Source organism: Pseudorca crassidens, chromosome 8 (genome assembly GCF_039906515.1).
Source record: "Pseudorca crassidens isolate mPseCra1 chromosome 8, mPseCra1.hap1, whole genome shotgun sequence".
Taxonomy (NCBI): Eukaryota; Metazoa; Chordata; class Mammalia; order Artiodactyla; family Delphinidae; genus Pseudorca; species Pseudorca crassidens.
The window spans coordinates 71,033,888-71,058,202 of record NC_090303.1 but is presented as its reverse complement, the minus strand read 5'-3'; the positions used below and the strand labels follow the sequence as shown (position 1 = coordinate 71,058,202).

The following is a 24,315-nucleotide window of genomic DNA, read 5'->3' as shown; positions in this document are numbered from 1 at the left end:
TTCCTTTTCTGTTAAAAAAAAAAACCAACTCTTAAATACTGGAATCTAATTGTCTCACCTGGGGAAAGAACTTGAATATAATTATCATCCCCAAATTTGGTTGTTGTATTTATGTTTTTAAGTTTATTCTGTCGCTAAACAATTGCCTATATTTGAACATGTGGCAAGAGAACCTAGATTATGTCTAAGAACATTGATTGAAGCCAACTTGATAATTTTTTTTACTCTTTTACCTTTACAATTATGTAAACGTTATTTATTTGACTGTGGCATATTCATACCTTTCTTTATCAGAACTCACATTGATTTTTCAAATTAAATATGATGACTGATCTAATTAAAAAAGAAAAAAGGTAGTAGCTGGAAGTAATGCTGTGGCCAGATAATGTAGTCAGCTTATAATTTTTATTCATCTTATAAAGACTCAAAACTTTGGAGAGTTTTCCAAGGTAATTTCTCTAGCAACGTTTTTGCACTAGGATTATAATTTTTTAAGTGTAGTATGCCTACAGCAAGTCCAAGTGTATCAATACACAACCATTTAATTTGCATGCTAATTTACGTTGCCATCTCACTTATCAACCCCTTTTAATATAGAAAACTGATAAATTTGTAGAGATCCAAGAAAATAACAGACAAGAAGAAGGATTAAGTGGCTTCTCTGTTGCTGCAAGGTCGTATTGCCCAATGGTAGCAGGACAATTAATGTTTGAATGCCCAGCCATACTTGTCCCCTACCAGGATGTTTTTGGTTTATAAATTGATAACTTGTGTATGTCTACTTGTATTTATTAGTTTTATTCAGCTTCACAAATCCATCTGTTTAAAATGGTAAAATTTATTTGGTTATCAAATCATCATGGTTAAAATGATGGATCCAATTTGCATAAAGGAACTTCGAAAATTATGAAGTTTAAACTTCACAGAATTTTACTTCATGAGTTTGCTTTTATTCGTCTTTAAATAATTGTAGATTATACTGAAGCTTTTAGGAGCCTGATGTATTTTAAGTCAACTTAATTCAATTTTTTCCTTGTTTTTAGTGGGAGATTTTGATAAGATCTGGCGAGAACATTGTGAGGATGAGGAAACACTTTGTGAATATGCTGTTGCAATGAAAAATTTGGCAGATAATCATTGGGCAAAAACTTGTGAGGGCGAAGGTCGTATTGAATGGTGTTGTAGGTGAGTGTTTTTATGAACTAACAGTTTTGGTTTCTAATGTATTATTTAAATTCTTAAGTCTAAGTAATGCCGTATATGATTCATTGTACCAAAAGAGAAATGTTTTAAAACAGATGATGTCTTTTAAATAGCTTCTTCCCATTGCCTCACTTTCTCTATGTTTATTTCATTCACCTTTTTTTAATCAAAATGTTTTTCTTTGATATAACTTAAATTTCTTTGTTTCAACTTTTTAAGTGTATAACTTTAAATACATTTGTTTAATTAAGCATTGGTACATTTAAAATATGTGATTTAGCACTTGACTCATCATTAATAAGTTATAGTATAGAAAGTTCTTTAGATAATTATATTTGGATTCAAGTAAAAATGAATACTTTCCATTCTTTAAAGCTGAAAACATCTTAAAAGTTTCCAAATCCTGAATTTTTATATGTGATTCAGGGTATTCCAGCACTTATATTGACTTTGGATAATGTTTGTTTTCTCATAGCAGAGCTTCTAATTTTAAAAACATCAGAAAATGGAATACTGCTGATCATTTCTCTCAAGTGGTAAAATAATAAGAATGAATTTGTATATTGACTGAATTTAAAAATCAATTCCCAGAAAACAAAACATTATCTTTCTGCTTGGACAATAAGTTTATGGTAACTTTAGGTTTATATTTCATTTCAATTATCTTTTATTCAAAGTTTCTGTTTTGATTTCATTTAAAAGTTATATAATAGTGCCTATTTCATTTATTCAATAAATAATCCAGAGAAAAATATGTATTTTACTTCATTCTTTTATTTATTCATTTAATAAATAACTTTAAGTGATTGTCTTCTGTGTACCAGTCACATCATAGGCACTGTGAGTATAGCACTCAACCAAACAGATAAAATCCTTGCTCTCATTGAACTTACATGCTAGTGAGGGTTAGAAGCAAGAAACAATACATAAGTTAAATATACACTAGGTCAGATAATGGTAAGTGCTGTGAGAAAAATAAAGCAAGGAGAAATAAAACAATTTTAAAGAGGGTAGACAGAGAAGGCCTCACTAAAGTGATGTGTAAAAGACATGAAGGAAGTAAGAGAGCAAGCCTTAACAAGTCCAGAGGCCTTGAGACAGGAGCTTGCTGGCATGTTTCAGAAACAGCAAGGAGACCTGTTTGGCTAGAACAGAATAAGGGGAGAGTGATAGAAAATAAGATAACAAACAGCTAGATTTTGTAGGATCTTGTGGACCATTGTGAAGACATTGGCCTTTATTCTGCATGAGATGCGAAGTCATTAAATGTTTTAAGAAGAAAAAGTTACAGGATCTTACTAATCTTTTGAAATGTGTCAAGGATTTTTAAGAACTAATTGTAGTGTTAAGATAGACTATAGAAAAGGCAAGGATGTTAGTGAGGAAACCAGTTAGGAAGCTGCTACAGTAATCAAGGCACAAAGTTATAGTGAAACAGTTTTCTTGGAGAAGGAGTGAATGGACAGACAGTGTGGTAGGATTAATGCTCAAATGAGTATAATGACTTAAGAGAGGAGCAGGGGAGATGGTGATGTATACATGGTGGTGATTATGATGATATGTAAGAAGTGAGCTGAAAATGTGAGGTAGGTGAGGAACAGTGAAAAGATTGGTATTATCAATGGATTGTGGAGCCAAAGAATTGTGGAGTTGAGGAACTAAAGGAAGGAGCCAGAATAATAAGAAATGAGATGCTTGGGATTAAAATGTTTGGGTTTTTTTTTTTCTTTTTCTAGAGAAAAAATGGTTATAAATGTGACTGTTCTACGGAGTATACATTTCTCCTTCAAGCTAAGAAACGCAAATTGAGGCATACTACTGAGCCAAATATTTCCCTTGTGACACAAAGTAATAATGTAATCCAATCAGGAAGTCAGTACCATCGCTATTTAAGACCAACATTCTTTGCTCTTAGCAGCACTGCTTTTAAATTAGTATTCCAATACATCAGGCAAGCTCTCAGACTTTATTTCAAATACCACTTTGATATGTGGTATTCTCATAGGAGCATTTGCTTGTACCTTCCACTTGAATAATGAATATGCCTCACACTTCGCTCTTCTTTCTTCTTCCTCAGATTTGTGTTTTTATCAGTAGTTTTTGTATTTACATGTGTTCTGAAAGAGGTTATTTTTAGGTCAAACTGCTGAAAAAGAACATTAATAAGAATTTAGGTCAAACTGCTGAAAAATAACAGTGGCAAAATATGGTAAAAAGATGTTACTATGGAAAGTAATCCCAAGAGAAGTTTTATAGTGTCTTTACTTTAAACTTAAAACTAGGTTGGGGAAAAAAGGCTTCAAAGCAATATTGAATTTTGAAATGAGTTATCTGTATTTCTAACTTGGGTTATATGTATTTCCTTTCCCTGTTGACAATTCTAAGAGAGCAGTGTCACTCTGAAAAGCTAAAATCAGCTTTAAAAGGGGTTTGACAAAAGTTTGCTTCCAGTAGTTATACTTAAAACTTTAGAGGAATTCGATATGTGAAATAAGTCTTACTGACATTACCTTGCTGAGATTTTGTTGACTGTTTAGCTTGAAGAATTATACATAAGATTTCCTTCTAAAAATTAGTAAAATTTTATTTGTAATATGAAGTATTTAAATTAGAAACAAAACACAATATAAAGTTATAGTTGTATGTTTAATAAAAGAATTTACCTTTTCTAACTCTCCACACAGAGGAAGGAACATATAAACACACCATTTCCTGAACCATTTGAAAGTAAATTGCAGATGACATGACATTTCATCTCCATCTCCTACATAACCACAATACTATAAACACATTAAGACAATTAACAGTAATTTCCTAAAATATCTAGTTCATAAAATTCAGATTTTTGTTATTGTCCCCATAACATGCTTTATAATTTTTTTCCCCTAAATCAAGGCTTGTGCTTTGGTGGTTAAATTTTTTAGGTTATTGTTTTTGTTTTCCCTAACATTGCATTGTTTTTAGAGAAATGTCAGTTGATTTGTAAAATATACCACATTCTGTATTTTGTGATTGTTGGTTTGAGGTGATTAGTAGCATTGTTCAAATATTCTGTATATCCTTACTGATTTTTCTTTTTGGCCTTCTATCAGTTACCAAAAGAGATGTTTCCAAGATATCATTTTACTTAATTTTTCTATAATAATTTGGCTCTTCTTTAAAGATTTCATTTTCTATTGAAGTTCTCCATATTTTCATCTATTCAGTTAATATTTTTCTCTATTAAAAAAATTTATAATAGTTATTTAAGTCCTTGTCAGCTTATTCCAACATAAAATTAATCTGTGGTTCTGTTTCTTTTGGCTGTTTTTTTCTTTTGGTTATGGATCATTTTTTTCTGCTTCCTTGTATGTCTGGTAATTTTAAAAGTACACTGGGTTGGCCAAAAAAGTTTGTTCGGGTTTTTCCGTAACCGCTTACAGAAAAACCCGAACGAACTTTTTGGCCAACCCATATATACTGGCATTATGTTTAGAAGAGACTGGGGTAAATATTATTTTCCCAGAGAGGGCATGGTTTTTTCTCTGATAGGCAGCTGGGATAAGAGATTGAACACTTTGATCTTATCAGGAGTTAGGCTGGGTTGAAGCTTGATTACCACTTTAGATAGTTTCAATTCACATCTGGCTTCAAATGCCTTGAGAGTGAGTCTTGTTCTGTGTATATTACAGGTACCAACCTGTAGCAGGACTCTGGGACCTAAGCCCATGGAAGAGTGCAGAGAATTTTTTTGCTTTTTTAGTCCCACTCCAAGTCTCCAGTGCTCCCCCCTCCCCTATCTTTTTCTTACTTGAAAAAAGACCTATGGGGGAAGGCAGGAGAATGGCGAGAACAATCTCTGCATTTGGGTTTCTTAAAGTTTCCAGTGTGTCACTCCATTCTAAGCAGCCATTGAAAGCTCTGCTGCTTTTCCTTTAATCGAACAAAATTCCTCTACCTTGGAAGGCTTGATCCTTCACCACTCATGCTCCTTTTCAGCAAATGCACAAAGTGCCTGTGGTCCCTTCCATTAGACCTCTTTGCGTACTCAGTTCTCTTGATTTCTTTTTAATACATTATTTTTAGATTGTGTAGGTTTTTTTCTTTTTTCCTAGTTATAGCACAACCAGGGGTCTATTGTGATTATCTGTATCCTAATCCAAAACTGGCTTTGTGTCTTTGTTTTGGATTTATTTGATTGTTTTATCATGGTGCCATTTAACTACTTTCTCAGTCTCCTTTATTTCTTGTAAACTGAACATTGAGTCTAAAGTGTTGATTCAGGTCCCAGATTTTTGCCAAAATATTTATTAGGTGAAACTGCATACTTCACGTTGCATCACGTTAGCAAGTTCTTATTGTCAGGTTATTCCACTGTTAGAGACGATAAATTTTGCCATTTGGTTAAGGTGGTAACTACTAGATCCTTCCATTGTAAACTTATGTTTTCCTTTTGTAATTAGCAAGTCATACGTAGAGTGACATTTTTGGCTTGTGAATCAATCTTGTCTCCCAACAATCTTTCAACTAACAGGTTTACTCCATTTATTAAATAAATTTGGGGTGGTAAAATGATTTTTTTAATTGTATCATTCCTTGCATTTATTAGCGGTCATTCTTCTGTAAATAAAAACTTTCCCTTATGAACAGGGAATGATTACATGTTTTCTGGAAAGGCTAGGTAAAAGTAAACATATACATGTAATTCTTTCTGTTTAATTAGCAATTTTCAGAGTAAGGAGTTGGTGTAATGGTCAATTCCAATTGTGACAAGTGAGTTGTGGTTTTGTTGTTGTTTGGTTGGTTGGTTTGGTTTTGGTGGGTTTTGTCTGTTTGTTTTTGGAATATCACTGCAGGCTCCTGGATTCACTTTTTCCATCAGTCTTTGATTTGTGTTTGAGTGTGTGTTTGTGTTCAAATTAATCTGTATTTAGCCAGTGGGAGCCTCTTCAAAGCTGGCTTCTTGGTTCTGACAGCACCTTTGAGCACTTCTTGCTATCTACTACAAGATAAGCTTTACCTTCCCAGTCAAGACCTACAATCAAGGAGCCTTAGTTTCTTGTAGTGAGAAATAGAAATTAAGATCTGGGCACTAGATATGCTTCTGCGGTGTCCTTTCTTCTAGACTTTTTCACTGAACAGAAATATTATATAGTCTTAAATTCATAATTGGTATTTGCTATTCAAATGTAACATTACAGGTTTTTTGCCTAACTTCTCTGTTTTATATTTCTATATTATCTCTTCTGTTACTCTGAAGGACTTAGTTTGGAATAACATCAACATATTTGCTTTGTTCTATAGTTCACATAAAATGGTTTCAAAATTACAGTACCAATTCTACTTCTAACAATAAACTGAGTGAAGTTTAAGATTTCTTTGCAGTTAGTTCTTTCGTCTTTAGAACATATCTCACTAAGGGTCAGAATACTGTGTGTAAAAGTTACATGAAACAATTCTTTTGTGTATGGTTATATTACCAATTTACTATGCAGTTAGTTTCACTTTGTTTTATGGGCTTTTTTCTTATTTTCTTTTAATCTGGGGGAATATAAGGCATTTACATGGTTCAAAAGTCAAAACTTTACAAAAAGGTATACTCAGAATAGGCTCCCTTCCATTTTCTTCATTTGTTTCTTGTTTCTCCTTTTTGAAGAAATAAGCAAATTCATACAATGTATATACATGTATCCACCCTGTCTTATCTCTTCAAGTGGTACATGTTTTATACTCTCTTTTGTACATTTCATTTTTACTTAATATTATGTCATGGAGTTCATTCTATTTGATATTGTATTAATCAGGGTTCTCCAGAGAATTGGCTCATGTGTTTGTAAAGGCTGACAAGTCCCAAGATCTGCAGGATGAGTTGACACGCCAGAGACCCAGGAGTTCCAAACCAGTGGTATAATTCCTATCCTGAGGCCAGCAGGCTCGAGACCCAGGAAGAGCTGCTGTTTCAGTTTGAGTCCAAGGCAGGAAAAATTCAGTGTTCCAGTTCAAAGGCAGTCAGGCAAGAAGAATCTCTCGTACTCTGAGGAGTGTCAGCTTTTTTGTTTTATGCAGACCTTCAAGTGATGGGATACAGCCTACCCTCATTAAGAAGGACAATCTGCTTTACTCAGTCTACCCATTTAAATGTTAGTCTCATCCAGAAATATCCTGACAGAAATACCCAGAACATTTGACCAGATATTTAGGCACCCCGTAGCCCAGTCAAGTTGACACATAAATTGACCACCACAAGTATATAGATGTTTTCCTCATTTTGTTGTTACATACAAGCTTTTTCTGTTACAAATAGTGCTGTAACGAATAACCTTGTGCATATTCATTTTGTATTTTTGGCATTGTATCTTTGTAGACGTGGAATTGCAGAGTAAAAGAGTAAATGCATATGTGATTTTGTTGGATATTGCCACATCACCCTCCATAGAGGTTATATCATTTAATTCCACCAGCAAAAATGACAATACCTGTTTCTCCAAAATCTTACCAACAGAGTATGTTGCCTACCTGTTGAATTTTTGCCAGTCTGATAGATGGGAATTGATATCTCTATGTGATTTTAATTTACGTGTCTCATATGAATGATGTTGAGTACGTTTTCATATACTTAGGAAATATTTGCCTTTTCTTTCTGTGAATTATATGTTTGTGTTTTTGATGCTTTTTTTCCTAACGGTTTTTGGTCCCTTTTTTCTTGATTTTTTTTTAGAGCTCTGTATATAATTTAGAGATATGTGCCCTTTTTCTTTGAGTTTGTATCTTTTGCCATGCAGGTTTTTGTTTTGCCATGCAGAAGGTTTTTGTTTTCACATAATCAGATATATCTGTCTCTTCTTTTATTGCTTCAAGATTCCAGTTGTCTTAGAAAAGCTTTTCTGATTCCCAGACTGTAAGAATTCCTGTTAGAAATTCACTCATGTTTTCTTGTAGTACTTTTATGGTAATCATTTTTTTTTTGACATTTAGATCTCTGACCTCTTTGGAATTCATTCCAGTGTTTGTTGCAAAGTATAGATCTACCCCCCCAATAGTTATTTATTTCTCCAACATCATTTATGAAAACGTCTACCTTTTCTACAGTGATTTGACATATACTTACGTGATATACGAAGATTCCCCACATAATTGGTTCTGTTTTAGGACTTCCTGTAATGATTCCTTGTCTATATCATTTAATCCATGCTATTCTATATCATTCTTCCGCCTCCCCACCACCATTCTTCTCTCTCAGGATTTTCTTGGTTATTCTTGGTTTTTTTTTTCACCATATGTACTTTAGAATCAACTGGTCTAACTAAATTTTTTTTTTAACATCTTTATTGGGGTATAATTGCTTTACAATGGTGTGTTAGTTTCTGCTTTATAACAAAGTGAATCAGTTATACATATACATATGTTCCCATATCTCTTCCCTCTTGCATCTCCCTCCCTCCCACCCTCCCTATCGCACCCCTCCAGGCGGTCACAAAGCACCGAGCCGATTTCCCTGTGCCATGCGGCTGCTTCCCACTAGCTATCTACCTTACGTTTGGTAGTGTATATATGTCCATGCCTCTCTCTCGCCCTGTCACAGCTCACCCTTCCCCCTCCCCATATCCTCAAGTCCATTCTCCAGTAGATCTGTGTCTTTATTCCTGTCTTACCCCTAGGTTCTTCATGACATTTTTTTCCTTAAATTCCATATATATGTGTTAGCATACGGTATTTGTCTTTCTCTTTCTGACTTACTTCACTCTGTATGACAGACTCTAGGTCTATCCACCTCATTACAAATAGCTCAATTTCGTTTCTTTTTATTGCTGATAACTAAATTTTTTAAAGTTTGTATTTTTATTGGGATTACCTTAAATTTTTTAATAACTGGAAAAAAGTGGAATTTTTATAATGTTGAGTCATTGTATCCATGAAAAAGTTATATATCCTTCCATTTGTTCTAGTCTACTTTTGAATTTTCAGTAGTGTTTTAAGGTTTTCTGTATAGTGATTATGCACATTTCTTATTATGTTGATTCCTAGGTACTTTATCATTTGTTGCTATTATAAATGAAATCTTTCCTTCCGTTGTATATCCTAACAGGCTATTGTTTGTATACATGTGGAGGCTTTTGATTTTTGTATGTTTTACATCCTGTTTTACTGAATTCTCTTACTGTTTGTATTACTTTGTGATTGATTCTTTTGGATTCTCTAGGTATATTATCATATCTATGTATACATAGAGTTTTATTTCTTTCTCTCCAATTCATTTAACTAATTATTTTTCTCTTGTCTGTTGCATTAGCTATGTTTTACTCATTCAGTGATGTGTGTGGTATGTCCCCATTATATAAGTTGCTGGCTTTTTTGGCTGATATATAGATACAATTTAACTGTTAGGAAGCATTCACCAAGCCCTGATTGATTGATTGATTTTATTAGGAATAGCTGTTGGATATTGTTGAATGTCCTTTCAGCATCTATGGAAATGAATGTTTTCTCCTTGATTTGTGAATATAGTGAATTATATGGAAGGATTTTTTATATTGAATAATCCTCATATTCTTGAGATACATACTCGGTCATATTTGATTCTGTTTGTTAAAATTTTATTTCATATTTTACATTGATATTTATTTTTATATTTTGTATTTTATATTTCTGTATTTTTTGTAGACATTCTCACACCTGATTATCATTGTATTTGCTCCATAACAAATGACTTTAGAAAATTTTCCTTTGTTTATATGGTCTGGAACTGTTTAAACAGTTTTGGCGTTGCCTAATTTGTACTTGTGTGTTTTATTTATAGAGGTGACTGAGTGATGGCATGGAGAGGTCATTGCCATTGAAAGAATTTATTACTTACATGCCCTGAGAGAAGTGGGTATGCCATGTCACACAGGGAAGCACCACATTTGGTCAGGAGGCAGAAGCAGGAGTGAGGGGAAAAAATAGACCTGATCCTTTATAGGGTTTACATGGGAAAGGCAAAGCAGTGTAAACAGTATAGGACTGGCTAGTTTGAATAATTTTGGTGGGCTTTGGAACATACGAGCTGTCCCTAACTGTCTGGTACCTGGACCTGAGTTAATTTAGGGTTTGGGAAACATGGACTTGTGTGAGAGTTAAATAAAGGAAATGGTTGGGTTGCAACCCATAGTTGCAACTCTGAGAGGCGCGCTCCCAAGTAAGTTGTTTATTATCTTTAGGAATTAGCTAGCCTTGGAGAGGCAGTTTCTCCCTGGGTCTGTAAGGCCCTCCCAGATGTCAGAACATCCTAAGTTACAGAAAATTAAAAGCTTGATAAATACAGGGGTTATCTGATTTTTGAAGCCTTGGTAGAATTCCTCAGTGGATACTGATGCTTTTTGGTGAAGCAACTCTTTGATAACTTTCTCTTATTTCATCTATGAATTTTGGGTTTGTTTAAATTTTGCAATTTAATTGCAAAATTAACTGCAGTTTATTAATTCTACCTGTAATCAAGAGTCAAGTTTAATAAATTTTCCTATATCCTATATTTAATATACTTACCTAGAAAAATTATGTTTCATCTAAGTTTTCAGCTTTATTTGTATAAAGTTATACAAATTAAAGAACCAGTTTATGTATTTATTTGTTGGTTCTGTTTTTTCCTAACATTAATATCTTACTCCCTTTTTTTTGTTTTACTTTTTTCCCCTAATCCTTTGAGTTAGATATTTATTTTATTTATTTTGATTCTTTCATTTGTATTGATATAAATATTAAAGGTCTGAATTTTCCTCAGGTCGCTATTTTAGTGCATTTCTTAGATTCTGACTTGTGGTGGTTTTGTTATTGTTTTTTAGAAGTTCTGTGATTTTTATTAGTACTTTGACTCCAGAGTTATTTAACTTTTAAAAAAATTTGCAGGTGAAATGAATTTTTTGTTTTATTTTGTTATTAGTTCTAGCCTTATTGCGTTGAGATTGGATGATTTTGTCTATTATTTTTCCTATGGCTCTTACTGTAGTTTTATTTGTGACCTAATACATGTATATGGTAATTTTTGTGAATATTCCATGTGCACTTGAAAAAGAATAGAGTGAAGTTTGTTATGCAGTGATAAGATAAACCTTATTATGCTCTTTAGGGCTTCTGTAACCTTACTTATTGTTCATTTACTTGATTGAGAGTGGTGTGTTAAAGTTCCCTGTTTTTAGTTTTGCCTGTTTCTCCATGCATCTCATGGAGTTTCTGCTTTGTAAGGATGGCTGCTATGATACATAGTACATGGCTTCACTGGGAATTGTGGTCTTCAGCATGATAAAGTATCCTTTTTTAATTCATTTAATGCTTTTTATTCTCTACCAGCCTCTTCTTCAACATTTCCCAGTCATCTCATAGATGAAGTTCATGCTTTAATAATCTTGCAACTGTGACATTCTATGAGTTCTTACCTACCAAAAGCTATATTTCTGTAGTTTTGTTACAAGGTGCATAACTTGGCTAGATATAAAATCCTTGACTCACACTTTATTTCCTTCAGTTTTGAAAAACAAAATGTTGCTCTATTTTAGTCTCATTTTGTATCGTTTCCCCTTTTTCTCCCCCCGCCACACCCCCCTTGCCTTTTCCCTGCACTCTCTATTGAACCATTTGAAAGTCAGTTGCAGAGATCACAAGACTTTTGCTCCTGAATCCTTCAGTGTGTATCATTGCACTTAGTTGTTATCCCTCTTTGGTCTTCTTTAATCTAGGAAAATTCTCGGTCTTTTATGACATGGACATTTTGTAAAGTCAAAGTTTTACAGACTGTCTCTCAGTTTAGATTTGTATGGTTGTTTCTTTGTGATTAGGTTCAAGTTAAGCATATTATTAGCAAGAATATCACATAGGTGATATTGTATCCTTCTCAGGGTACTGCATCAAGAGGCACATGATCTATTCTGTGTTCTTTTTTTTTTTCTTTCAAATAGTCATTATTGTTTTAGAGCAGTTTTAGGTTCACAGCAAAATTAAGCAGAAAATACAGGTAGTTCCCATACATCCTGACCCCACACATAGGCAGTCACATCACAATCAACATCCATCTATAGTGCTACCTTTGTTACAGTTGATGAACCCACACTGACACATCATTAGAATCCAAAGTCCATAGTTTACATTAGGGTTCACTTTTGGTAATATATATTTTATGGGTTTTGAAAAATATATAATGACAAGTATCCACCATTATAGTATCATACAGAACAGTTTCACTGCTCTAAAAATCCTCTGTGCTCCAACTGTTAATTCCTTCTCCCCCCAACTTCCCCCCATACCCAGCAACCACTGACGGTTTTACCGTCTCCATAGTTCTGCCTTTTCTAGAATGTATGTAGGTGGAATTAAGGTATTTAACCTTTTCATATTGACATCTTTCACTTAATAATGTGCATTTAAGGTTCCACCATGTCTTTCTTGGCTTGATAGCTTATTTCTTTTTAGTGGTGAATAATATTCCATCGTGTAGATGGATCAAAGCTTATTTATCCTTTCAGCTACTGAAGGATATCTTGGTTGCTTCCACATTTTGGCAGTTACGAACAAAACTGCTGTAGAGACTTCCCTGGTGGTCCAGTGATAAAGAATCCACCTTACAATGCAGGGGACACAGATTCGACCTCTGGTCAGGGAACTAAGATCCCACATGCTGTGGGGCAACTAAACCTGCGCACCACAACTATTGAGCTCGAGTGCCTCAACTAGAGAGCCTGCGTGCCACAAACAACAGAGCCTGTGCTCTCTGGAGCCCGTGCTCCACAACTAGAGAGAGAAAACCCAAACGCCACAACTAGGGAGAAGCCTGTGTGGCACAACGAAAGATCCCACATGCCTCAATGAAGACCCTGTGTGCTGCAACTAAGACCCGAAGCAGTCAAAAATAAATAAAGTAAATAAATAAATAAATCTTAAAAAAAAAAACTGTTGTAAACATCCATCTGCCGGTTGTTGTGTGGAAGTAAGTGTTCAACTCTTTTTGGAAATACCATGAAACTTGATTGCTAGATTATATGGGAAGAGTATATTTAGTTTTGTGGGAAATTACCTGTCTTCCAAAGTGACTATACCATTTTGCATTACCACTAGCAGTGAATGAGAGTTCTTGTTGCTCCACACCAGCGTTTGCTGGTGTTAGTGTTTTGGTTTTCTGTCATTCTAATAATGTGTAGTAGTACCTCATTGCTATTTTAATTTGCATTTCCCCAATGACATGTGATATGGAGAGTCTTTTTCTTATGCTTATTTGATATCTGCACCTTCTTTAGTGAGGTGTCTGTTAGGTCTTTTGCCCATTTTTTAATCAAGTTGTTTGTTTTCGTAACGTTGAGTTTCGAGGGTCCTTCATATATTTTGGATAACAGTCTTTTATGAGATAGATCTTTTGAAAATATTTTCTCCTAGTCTATGGCTTGTTTTCTCATTCTATTGACATTGTCTTTTGCAGAAGTTTTTTATTTTAATTAAATCTAGTGTCTCAATTTTTTTTTTTAAGGGTTGTGACTTAGATTTGGCAATGACTTTTTAGATATAACACCCAAGTTCATCTAGATTTTCTCCTAAAAATTTATAAAACTCTCTTAAGAGTTTTAGAGTTTTGTGTTTTACATTTAGGTCTGTGATCCATTTGGAGTTAATTTTTGTGAAGAGTGTAATATCTGTGTCAGGGTTTATTTTTTTGGCATGTCGATATCCAGTTGTTCCAGCACTATTTGTTGAAAAGACTGTCTTTACTCCACTGTATTACTCCACTGCTCCTTTGTCAAAGATCAGTTGAATGTATTTACATGGATCTATATCTGGGCTCTCTCTTCTGTTCCATTGATCTACTTGTCTATTGTTCTGCCTACAACATACTGTCCTTGATTACTAATAGTAATGGTATAGTTACAGCTTTATATTAAGTCTTGAAATCAGATGGTGTCAGTCCTCCAACTTTGTTCATCACCCTCAATATTGTGTTGGCTATTCTGGGTCCTTTGCTTATCCATGTACACTTTAGAATCCATTTGTTTTATCTATAAGATATTTTGCTCTGCTTTTGATTGGGATTGTGTTGAATGTATAAGTCAATTTGGGAAGAGCTAACATAGTGACAGTATTGAGTCTTCCTATTCATATTCATGGAATATCTATTTATGTAGTTCTTCTTTATCCTCAGTTTTCTATTTAATTTCAAATTTGAAATGTTTTTCATATCTGCATTGCTTAATTATGTATAATTAATATTGAAGTGTTGTTACAGTTTTCTTCTCTTTTATAACTGTTATTTTCTGTGTTTTTGAGAATTTTCATCCACTGAAAAGTTGTGATATCTTTCTCTTCCCTTCTAATAGAAACTTGTACGATTGCTGGATTCATTGGACATCTCTTTTATGTGTTTTGTCTTTTATGTTAGACTGTGTATAGAGGTATAGGTAGAGGTTTGGGTGCTTGCTTTGTTTCTTAATTCCAAAGATCCTTGCTTGATTGCTACAGATATGAAAGTGGAGTTCCTTTAATAAGTATTGTCCTCTTTTGGCTGATTTATGAATTTTTAATAGGTTTAACTTATGTCAGTATGCTCTTTATTCTTAATTGATTCTTTCCCTTTATCAACACACCTCCAGAGATACCCCCTTTTTTCAAGGTGCTTCCTTTCTCCCTCAGAAATAATATCTTCACAGAGCTCTCACCTTTGGTGACAGCCCTTCCCATATACTTTCCAGACTTTTTCCTTTTGGTCTTCCTGTGCCTAATGCCTTGTTTCACTATGTCCCATAAGTCTTAAGATCTCTCCATTCAGAGTTGGACTCTCTCTGTGGTGAACCTTAGCTAGTATTATCGATTTTTCTGTGCCACCTCTAAGACCCCATCATACCTTCCTCTCTTACACAGTCCTCATCTGACTCTGTACTTCGGGTAACTCCAAAGCCAACTCAGTTGGCCTCAGATTTTTATTTCCCCAATTACATGTAAAATAAGGTGCTATTCCTGTTTCCTAGTTATGCCATAGGTGTGAACTGTGTGTGCTTTTATTTGCTCTTCCTAATGTTTTGTATATTTTTTGGAAGTTTTGTAGGGAGATTGGGGTTTAGATGGTGGTTATTATCCTATGAGTATCTGGAATTCTAGCCCTTTAAGTATTTTGCAGTCAAGTGTCTAGGTAACATTGAGATTGAACCACATAAAATTGCAATTTTTGTGGGTCAAGAACTACTGAATATCAGCAGCTCTTTGTGGTTCTACCTAATAGAAAGGTAAGTAATCTCTTTACCCTTGTGTTTCATGCCTTAGTGAAATATTATATGATAAAGGTATTATTTTTAGTATTAATTCCAAGGTGATTCAGGCTATATTTTTCAATCAACCTTACTGAGGTTTAATTAATATTCAATAAAATATACCCATTCTAGTGTACAGTTCAGTGAGTAATGACAGTTGTTTACACTTGTGTAACCATCACCACTGTCTAGATACAGAACTTTTCCACGACTCTAAAAAGCTCTAGTGTACACCTCTGTAGTCAGCCCACCCCCCACTCGAAGAAACCACTAAACCATTTCTGTCATTAGATTAGATTTCTAAAAAAGACCACATTCCTAAATAGGCCTGTCAGTCTTGCATGATCTGAAGTTTGTTTACCTCTCCAGTGTCATGTGGCTGTCATTCCTCTCTATATGTGTGTTGGCCTTAGGGCCTTTTCACTTATGAGTCCATCCATCCATTTTCTGCCTGGCAGTTTAAATTTCACATGCCTTGAACTGATGTCTATCTCTGCGGGATCCATGATGCTTTTCTGTTCCATGCCTTTGCTCATGCTGTTCTCTCTGCCAGGAAAGCACTTTCCTCCTTAACTAACATTCTTCCTAGCCTGATTTATTCCTACTTATCTTCCTAAAATCAGCTTATACTACTGATTTTAGATTGGGCGTTAGGTATTTATCAATTGTATTTTCTTTACTATTGGGTTGGCCCCAAAATTTCTTTTGGAAACCCACACAAACTTTTTGGCCAACCCAATATATAATTATTTGTCTCCTTCACTAGTCTGAGCTCCTTGAGGGCAGCAATGCCTTCTTCAATTTGTTTTTCCATCACCTATGTGCCTGGCACATGATAGGTACTTAATAAATGTTTGATTAATGATAAATGAGTTTCAACTCCTGTATATAATTTGAGTTAAAATTAAATCTCCATAGGATAAGTTAAAGAAGTCTTTATTAGATACTTAGACAAACTGAAATTGAACTAATAGCATCCTTTAAGTGTGAGGGGAAATAAGCATTGTTTCGTTAGACACCATAGTTCTACTTGCTGAAATCAGTTTTAAATTAATTTTTCACTTCTTCTCTAGCCATGTGTTTTTGAAACTGCACCAAGGAGTGTTTATGGAGAAAAATAGTCTAGCTTGTTCAGAGTATGAGCTATATGGAATAATAATGTGGTTTAAGAATCTAAAAATAAAGAAAATTTGTTTAGCTTCATTTACATTCACTTTAAGCTTTGATAAGTATATCAGTTAATTGTCTAAGTATGTATCTCCTGTCATATTGTAAGCTCAAGGGCCAGAGGCAGATCATACCAGTCTTGCTTCCTTTAAGTTTTTTGTCTTTAATAGCTAGTAAGTGTTTTGAGTTGATTCTGTGGTTCATGTTTATTGTCCTGTTACATACCCAGGCATGGTACCCTACTATTTTCACCCTAAAATTGTATTAGGTATGAAGAAAATTGTTTAATCTTAATGCCAGTCATCAGTTTCTGATTACGGATAACAACCTGATATGGGCTAAACTAAATGAGTTTGAAATAATACATCTTGAAAAATCTGCATTTTAATATCCATTTATATTATAAGAATTGGGACAAGCAGTAGTGGTCTCTTGATGGACAGGAATAATTTCCAAGTGTTATAAAAATCACTATTATGTTAAAACCTTTGTTCTCTCTGAATGTATACCTTTATAATATGATACCATTTTTACCTTAACCAGATTTTTATGTTCTTCTTTCAGAGCAAATAGCATGATTCTTAATATTTTGGCAACCTGATTTTGTGACTTTTTTTTTTAACAGCAATTGGATATAGTTTAATGGAGCTTCTCTTTTGTGTGATAACTATACATATATATATATTTTATTGGTATAGTTGTTTTACAATGTTGTGGTAGTTTCTACTGTACAGCGAAGTGAATCAGCCATATGTATACATATATCTTGCTTTTTTGGATTTCCTTCCCATTTAGGTCAACACAGAGCACTAAGTAGAGTTCCCTGTGCTATACAGCAGGTTCTCATTAGTTATCTGTTTTATACATATTAGTGTATATATGTGTGACTTTGTTTTTATAAACCAGGAGGGATCTGAAAAACAACTGTCTACTACCAGCAGAGCTGGCTCAGAGTTAACTGTGACTACTTTTTGAATTCTGTCACTGAATAACAGAGTTATTTAAGCTTTTCTGGAGGAACTTATGTTTTAGCTAAGAATAAAGTTCAGCAAAACATACAGGCACATTGTACTTCTGAAAAAACACTTTTAAACATAATCTATGATCATGCTTTGTTATATGGTAATTTTAAAAATTTGAAAATGCTACAGGTGCTCAAACTTACCTCAATGTGACATTTTAAAAATAGGACACTATAATTTGAAAATTTCCCATTTTGATTAATAAAGGTTAATATTTTCCCATTTTATTTTATATTCATACCTATTGTTTTAAAATATAACTTTATTTTGCCTTGTAGTGTATGCAGAGAATATTTTCAAAATGGTGGGAAGAGAAAAGCACTTGAAAAAGATGAAAAAAGAGCTGTACTCGCCACTAAGACCACTCCAGCCTTAAATACGCATGAATCTTCTAAACTTGAAGGTCATTTAACCAACCTCAGCTTTACAAACCCTGAATTTATAACTGAGTAAGTATACTTTTCTACTTAGATTATTAACATTATCCTGGATAGCTGTGTTAATAATGTAAAATAGTGTAATGGTTTACACCAAGTAGTGGGCATTTTGCTTGCTTCTCTGGTCGTATGTTAGTCTGAGAAATGTAAATTTGTTATATTATTAGGTAGGAAAGTAGCATAAAATTTTAAGGGATATCTGGGAAACTAGTAGTTCCATAACATCAATTGTTCTCACTAAAAATGAGAAAGAATCATTCATTAAATGTTACATTTTATGGTAATACAAAGAATCAAAACAGTGAAATCCAATTAAATTAAATATAAAGTGTCTATCCACTGACAAATCACAAATAAGGAATTAATGGAAGATTATTAATAGAACCAATTCCCATTACTTTATTTTCAATATAAAAATCTGCCTGCTGGTAATATTTATATATATGCATATAGGCATAAATTTTATTTAATAAGTACATGAGTATTTTCCCAGTTTTACTGAGATATAATTGACATGTAACACTGTTTAACACATACAACAAAGTGATTTAATATATGTATATATTGTGAAATGATTACCACAGTAAGTTTAGTTAACCATCCCTCACCTCACCTAACTACCATTTTTTTTCCTTATGAGAACTTTTAGCAATTTTCAAATATACAATACAGTATTGTTAACTATAGTTACCATGCTGGATATTACATCTCCAGAACTTATTTATCTTATAATTGGAAGTACCTTTCACCCAATCCCTAAATTTGTGATCTGACAGTCACAAATCTGATTTTGTTTCTATGAGTTTGACTTTTTTTTTTGACTCTACATAGAAGTAAGATCATACAGTATTTGTCTTTTCGTGTCTGACTTACTTAGTGCAGTGACCTCAAGGTCCATCCATGTTGTTGCAAATGGCAGGATTTCCCATTTTTTATGGCTAAATAATATTTCATTGTGTATGTATTATAATCCAATTAATTTTAGTAGTATTAAAATTATTTATATACCTTAGTACCAGAATAAATTTGTGGAATCAAGTAATATTGTATTACTCTCTTGAAAATGTTAAGCTCGAATAATTCTAGAAACATTCCTAATAGACACTGCAGGCTAACCTTGGAAATAAAATTAAATTAACCTCTTAAAACATTTCCAAACCTGTAGATATCAACATAACATTACCTTTGGTTACTTTGATTTTATACCATGTTGAAATATTATCTAGTTAGGTATAAGCAGTTTCATTCAAAAATTAATATATACCTTTGATTAGTTCTGTAGGAAAAGATCTTTACCTTTATTCAAAGGTTACTACAAAGCTTACAAAGCATAATGAGTTACTAAACATCTTATAACTCAGGTGTTACGAACATTCTTGAATATTTTTAAAATATTGACCAGCATAAGAAATTATATAGTTAACAGTGCTATCAAAAACAGGTACATGTGGAAAACGTGAACCCTAGAATTTCTATATCGTTCTTTTTTATAGTCTCTGTTTCATTGTTGAGATTACTTTGTTTGTTAAGTCATTGTCATATTTTCCTTTTACTCTTCTGAACGTGGTTTCTTTGAATTCTTTGAACATTTTTATAATAGCTGATTTGAGGTCTTTGCTAAATACAACATTTGGGCTCACTCAGAATCTATTTACTGCTCTTTTTCTTGAATATGGACTACACTTTCCTGTTTTTCTCTGCATGTCTCATAATTTTTTGTTGAAAACTGTCCAGTATATTTTTGAAGTTATAGAAACTCTTGTTTTGGATTTTTCCCCAAGGAGGGTGGCGATGGTGGTGGTGGTTTTTAGTAATCTCCCTGCACTTAATCTGTGGAGTCTGTTTCCCTGGTAGTTTGTACATTACTATTATTTTTATTTTTTTAGGCTGGTTTCCTACAGTTTGTACTTGTGTCTGCACAGATTAGGGGTCAATGATAGGTCAGAGGTTGTGCTCAAACACCTCTCCAGCCTGTAAGGCTCCCACCCTCTGCCAGTGGATGTGTGTTGATTTGGGAGTACATTTAAAATTCAGGCAGTTTCCAAGTCTGCCTCACTTTTTGCTTTCCATCAGGCCCTCGTGGGTCTCCCGTGCATGTTCATTTAGCCTCCCAATCAACCAAGGCTATGTGGAAAGCTTATTTAGCCCTTCTGTGCCTCTTTCATTTCCAGGATATTTCTGGAATTTCTAAATTTCTGACCAGTCTTCCAGTCTACAGCTCTGGCCAACCAAAACTGCAGCCTGAAGCTGGCATAGCTGCTGACTTGCCCTGTTTGTTTCTTACCATTTTGTTACTTTTACTGACATTGTTCTGTGGGTTTTTCACCCTCTGCTCCAAATCCTGTTAACCCCTTCCAGCAGGGAATTTGCTGTTTCTCACAGCCAGCCCTGTCCTCAAAGAACTTCCATACCAACTGAGCAAAGGGCGGGGATGATGAGAGTGGCTTCAGGCAAAGACACCACAGATCCCCACTGTTGTTAGCTAAGATTTAGCTGGTTTTCATGAATGAACACTTTGCAACGTGTTTGCCTAGGTTTGAGCCCTGAAATGGTTGTGTTTGATGATTGTGTTCTTTGTTATAGTTGTTTACTGAGGAGTGGATTTGCCACCAGCCTCTCCCCTGCCATAGTCAAGAAATTTCAGTCTCTGTTTTAATTTTAAAGGAGAAAAAGTAGTTTTAAGTATTTGAAGGAAATATGATTGTTATAGGTCAGGACTTACTTAGTATTGAAATTAAGCATTGAAACATCTTAGCCTAGGATGGCTAGGTTTAGATTTTCTTCATTCTAGAAACTACTTTGTATAGCATTTGGCCCCAACATGTGTATGTAGACTTATCCCTCCCACTCCTCCTACCATTATTGCAGCCCATATTCTAGTCTTATGGAACTGTTTAAATTCCCCTAGTGGCACATGCATGTTCTCACTTTCTGGCATTTGCAAGTACAATATATCCTCTTTCTGATCAACTGTTGCTGTATTATATTAGGCTATATTTGAAGCATCTTCCCTTCCAGAACTTAACTTGAACTTCTCAAAAGAATTGGTACTCTGGTACCAATATCAAACTTTTAATATCTCTATTACAGTACTTATCATGTTGTATTAAAATCAGTATTTTATATTTTCCTGACTGCAGATGAAATAAGATAACAGTATGAAAAATTTGCATGTAGAGAAGATTATAGGTGTAGAAAAATTATTACTCAATCCTGGTTACATTTAGGTGTATTTCTTTCCAGTCTTTTTAATAGGCACTGTTTTCTTACACAATAGAGACCATGCAGTATAAAAAATTTTGTGTAAACTGCTCTTCCTGTGCTATTAAAACACTCATTCTGCATTATATTTTATCATAAATATCTACCACTTTATGTGTCTAAATATAAAGTGATACTCATACAAAATAATAATCAATTTTTCCAAAGAGAATTTCTCGCTCTCTTACACATACACACTTCTAGAGAGGTAGATGAAATAGTCAAAGGTCTGATGTTTACTCTCTTTATTTATAGATATTATTATTTAGGAAGATATGTATTTGTTACTATCTAAATCTGTTTGACTTCCGACTTTGGATAGCAAGTGTAGCTAGCAAGGGTTATCTTTTTCCCAGTGTTATCACAAAATCAAGTCATTTTGATTTCCGAGTTCAGATAGTGATGGCTCACATAGCAAAAATACCTTGGGTTTTTTTAACTTACATTTCATGAAAACCAAAAATTTATTACTACTAGAGTCACTTTTTTTTTCTTCTAACTTTATTGAGATATAATTGACATATAACGTTGTGTAAGTTTAAGGTTACGATGTAATGATTTTATACATGCATATGTTACAAACTGATTACAACAATAAGGTTAGTTAATACAGCAGTTACTTCACATAGTTAGAATTCTGTGTGTGTTTGTGAGGAGAGAACTTTTAAAATCTCTCTTAGACAACATTCAAATATAAAATACAGTATTGTTAACTACATTCACGTACAGAACATTACCTTACATTACATCCCCAGAAACTGATTCCTCTTATAAGTGGAAATTTGTACCCTTTGGCCACCTTTACCATTTTCTCCCCCTCCACCTCCTGCCGCTGACAATCTGCTCTCTGTTTCTATGAGTTCGGTTTTTATAGATTCCACATTTAAGTGGGATCATAAGTGTTTTTCTCTGTCTGACTTATTTCCCTAAGCATAATGCCCTCAAGTTATATCCACGTTGTTGCATATGGCAGAATTTCCTTCTTTTATGTCTGAATAACATTCCAGTGTGTGTGTGTGTGTGTGTGTGTGTGTGTGTGTGTGTGTGTGTGTGTATCACATTTTCTTTCTTAAACACCTTTATTGGAGTATAATTGCTTTACAATGATGTGTTAGTTTCTGCTTTAGAACAAAGTGAATCAGTTATACATATACATATGTTCCCATATCTCTTCCCTCTTGCATCTCCTTCCCTCCCACTCTCCCTATCGCACCCCTCTAGGTGGTCACAAAGCACCCAGCTGATCTCCCTGTGCTATGCGGCTGCTTCCCACTAGCTAGCTATTTTACCTTTGGTAGTGTATATATGTCCATGCCACTCTCTCACTTTGTCACAGCTTACCCTTCCCCCTCCCCATATCCTCAAGTCCATTCTCTAGTAGGTCTGTGTATTTATTCCCATCTTAGCCCTAGGTTCTTCATGACTTTTTTTTTCTTTTCTTAGATTCCATATATATGTGTTAGCATACGGTGTTTGTTTTTCTCTTTCTGACTTATTTCACTCTGTATGACAGACTTTAGGTCCATCCACCTCACTACAAATAACTCAATTTCGTTTCGTTTTATGTCCAAGTAATATTCCATTGTATATATGTGCCACATCTTCTTCATCCATTCATCTGTTGATGGATACTTAGGTTGCTTCCATGTCCTGCTATTGTAAATAGAGCTGCAATGAACATTTTGGTACATGACTCTTTGAATTATGGTTTTCTCAGGGTATATGCCCAGTAGTGGGATTTCTGGGTCGTATGGTAGTTCTATTTTTAGTTTTTAAAGGAGCCTCCATACTGTTCTCCATAGTGGCTGTATCAAGTGACATTCCCACCAACAGTGCAAGAGGGTTCCCTTTTCTCCACACCCTCTCCAGCATTTATTGTTTGTAGATTTTTTGATGATGGCCATTCTGACCGGTGTGAGATGATATCTCATTGTAGTTTTCATTCACATTTCTCTAATGATTAATGATGTTGAGCATTCTTCCATGTGTTTGTTGGCAATCTGTATATCTTCTTTGGAGAAATGTCTGTTTAGGTCTTCTGCCCATTTTTGGATTGGGTTGATTGTTTTTTTCATAGTGAGGTGCATGAGCTGCTTGTAAATTTTGCAGATGAATCCTTTGTCAGTTGCTTCATTTGCAAATATTTTCTTCCATTCTGAGGTTTGTCTTGTTCATGGTTTCCTTTGCTGTGCAAAAGCTTTTAAGTTTCATTAGGTTGCATTTGTTTATTTTTGTTTTCATTTCCATTTCTCTAGGAGGTGGGTCAAAAAGGATCTGGCTGTGATTGATGTCATAGAGTGTTCTGCCTATGTTTTCCTCTAAGAGTTTGATAGTTTCTGGCCTTACATTTAGGTCTTTAATCCATTTTGACTTTATCTTTGTGCATGGTGTTAGGGAGTGATCTAATTTCATACTTTTACATGTAGCTGTCCAGTTGTCCCAGCACCACTTATTGAAAAGGCTGTCTTTTCTCCACTGTATATTCTTGCCTCCTTTATCAAAGATAAGGTGACCATATGTGCATGGGTTTATCTCTGAACTTTCTATCCTGTACCATTGATCTATATTTCTGTTTTTGTGCCAGTTCCATACTGTCTTGATTACTGTAGCTTTGTAGTATAGTCTGAAGTCAGGGAGCCTGAATCCTCCAGCTCCGTTTTTCGTTCTCAAGATTGCTTTGGCTATTCGGGGTCTTTTGTGTTTCCACAAAAATTGTGAAATTTTCTGTTCTAGTTCTGTGAAAAATACCAGTAGTAGTTTGATAGGGATTGCACTGAATCTGTAGATTGCTTTGGGTAGTAGAGTCATTTTCACAATGTTGATTCTTCCAGTCCAAGAACATGGTATATCTCTCCATCTATTTGTATCATCTTTAATTTCTTTCATCAGTGTCTTATAATTTTCTGCATAGAGGTCTTTTGTCTCCTTAGGTAGGTTTATTCCTAGATATTCTTTTGTTGCAATGGTAAATGGGAGTGTTTTCTTGATTTC

At 34.2% G+C, this 24,315-nt stretch overlaps 1 protein-coding gene across 1 annotated transcript in view; it reads left to right on the top strand.

Moving 5' to 3' along the window:
• The window catches only part of SAMTOR (S-adenosylmethionine sensor upstream of mTORC1), an 85,944-nt gene that overhangs the window by 14,000 nt on the left and 47,629 nt on the right, over positions 1–24,315 (top strand). The window contains exons 2-3 of the mRNA XM_067746774.1: positions 1,044–1,185; positions 17,905–18,075. Coding sequence (XP_067602875.1) covers positions 1,044–1,185; positions 17,905–18,075 — 313 coding nt within the window. The remainder of the gene's footprint in view (positions 1–1,043; positions 1,186–17,904; positions 18,076–24,315) is intronic.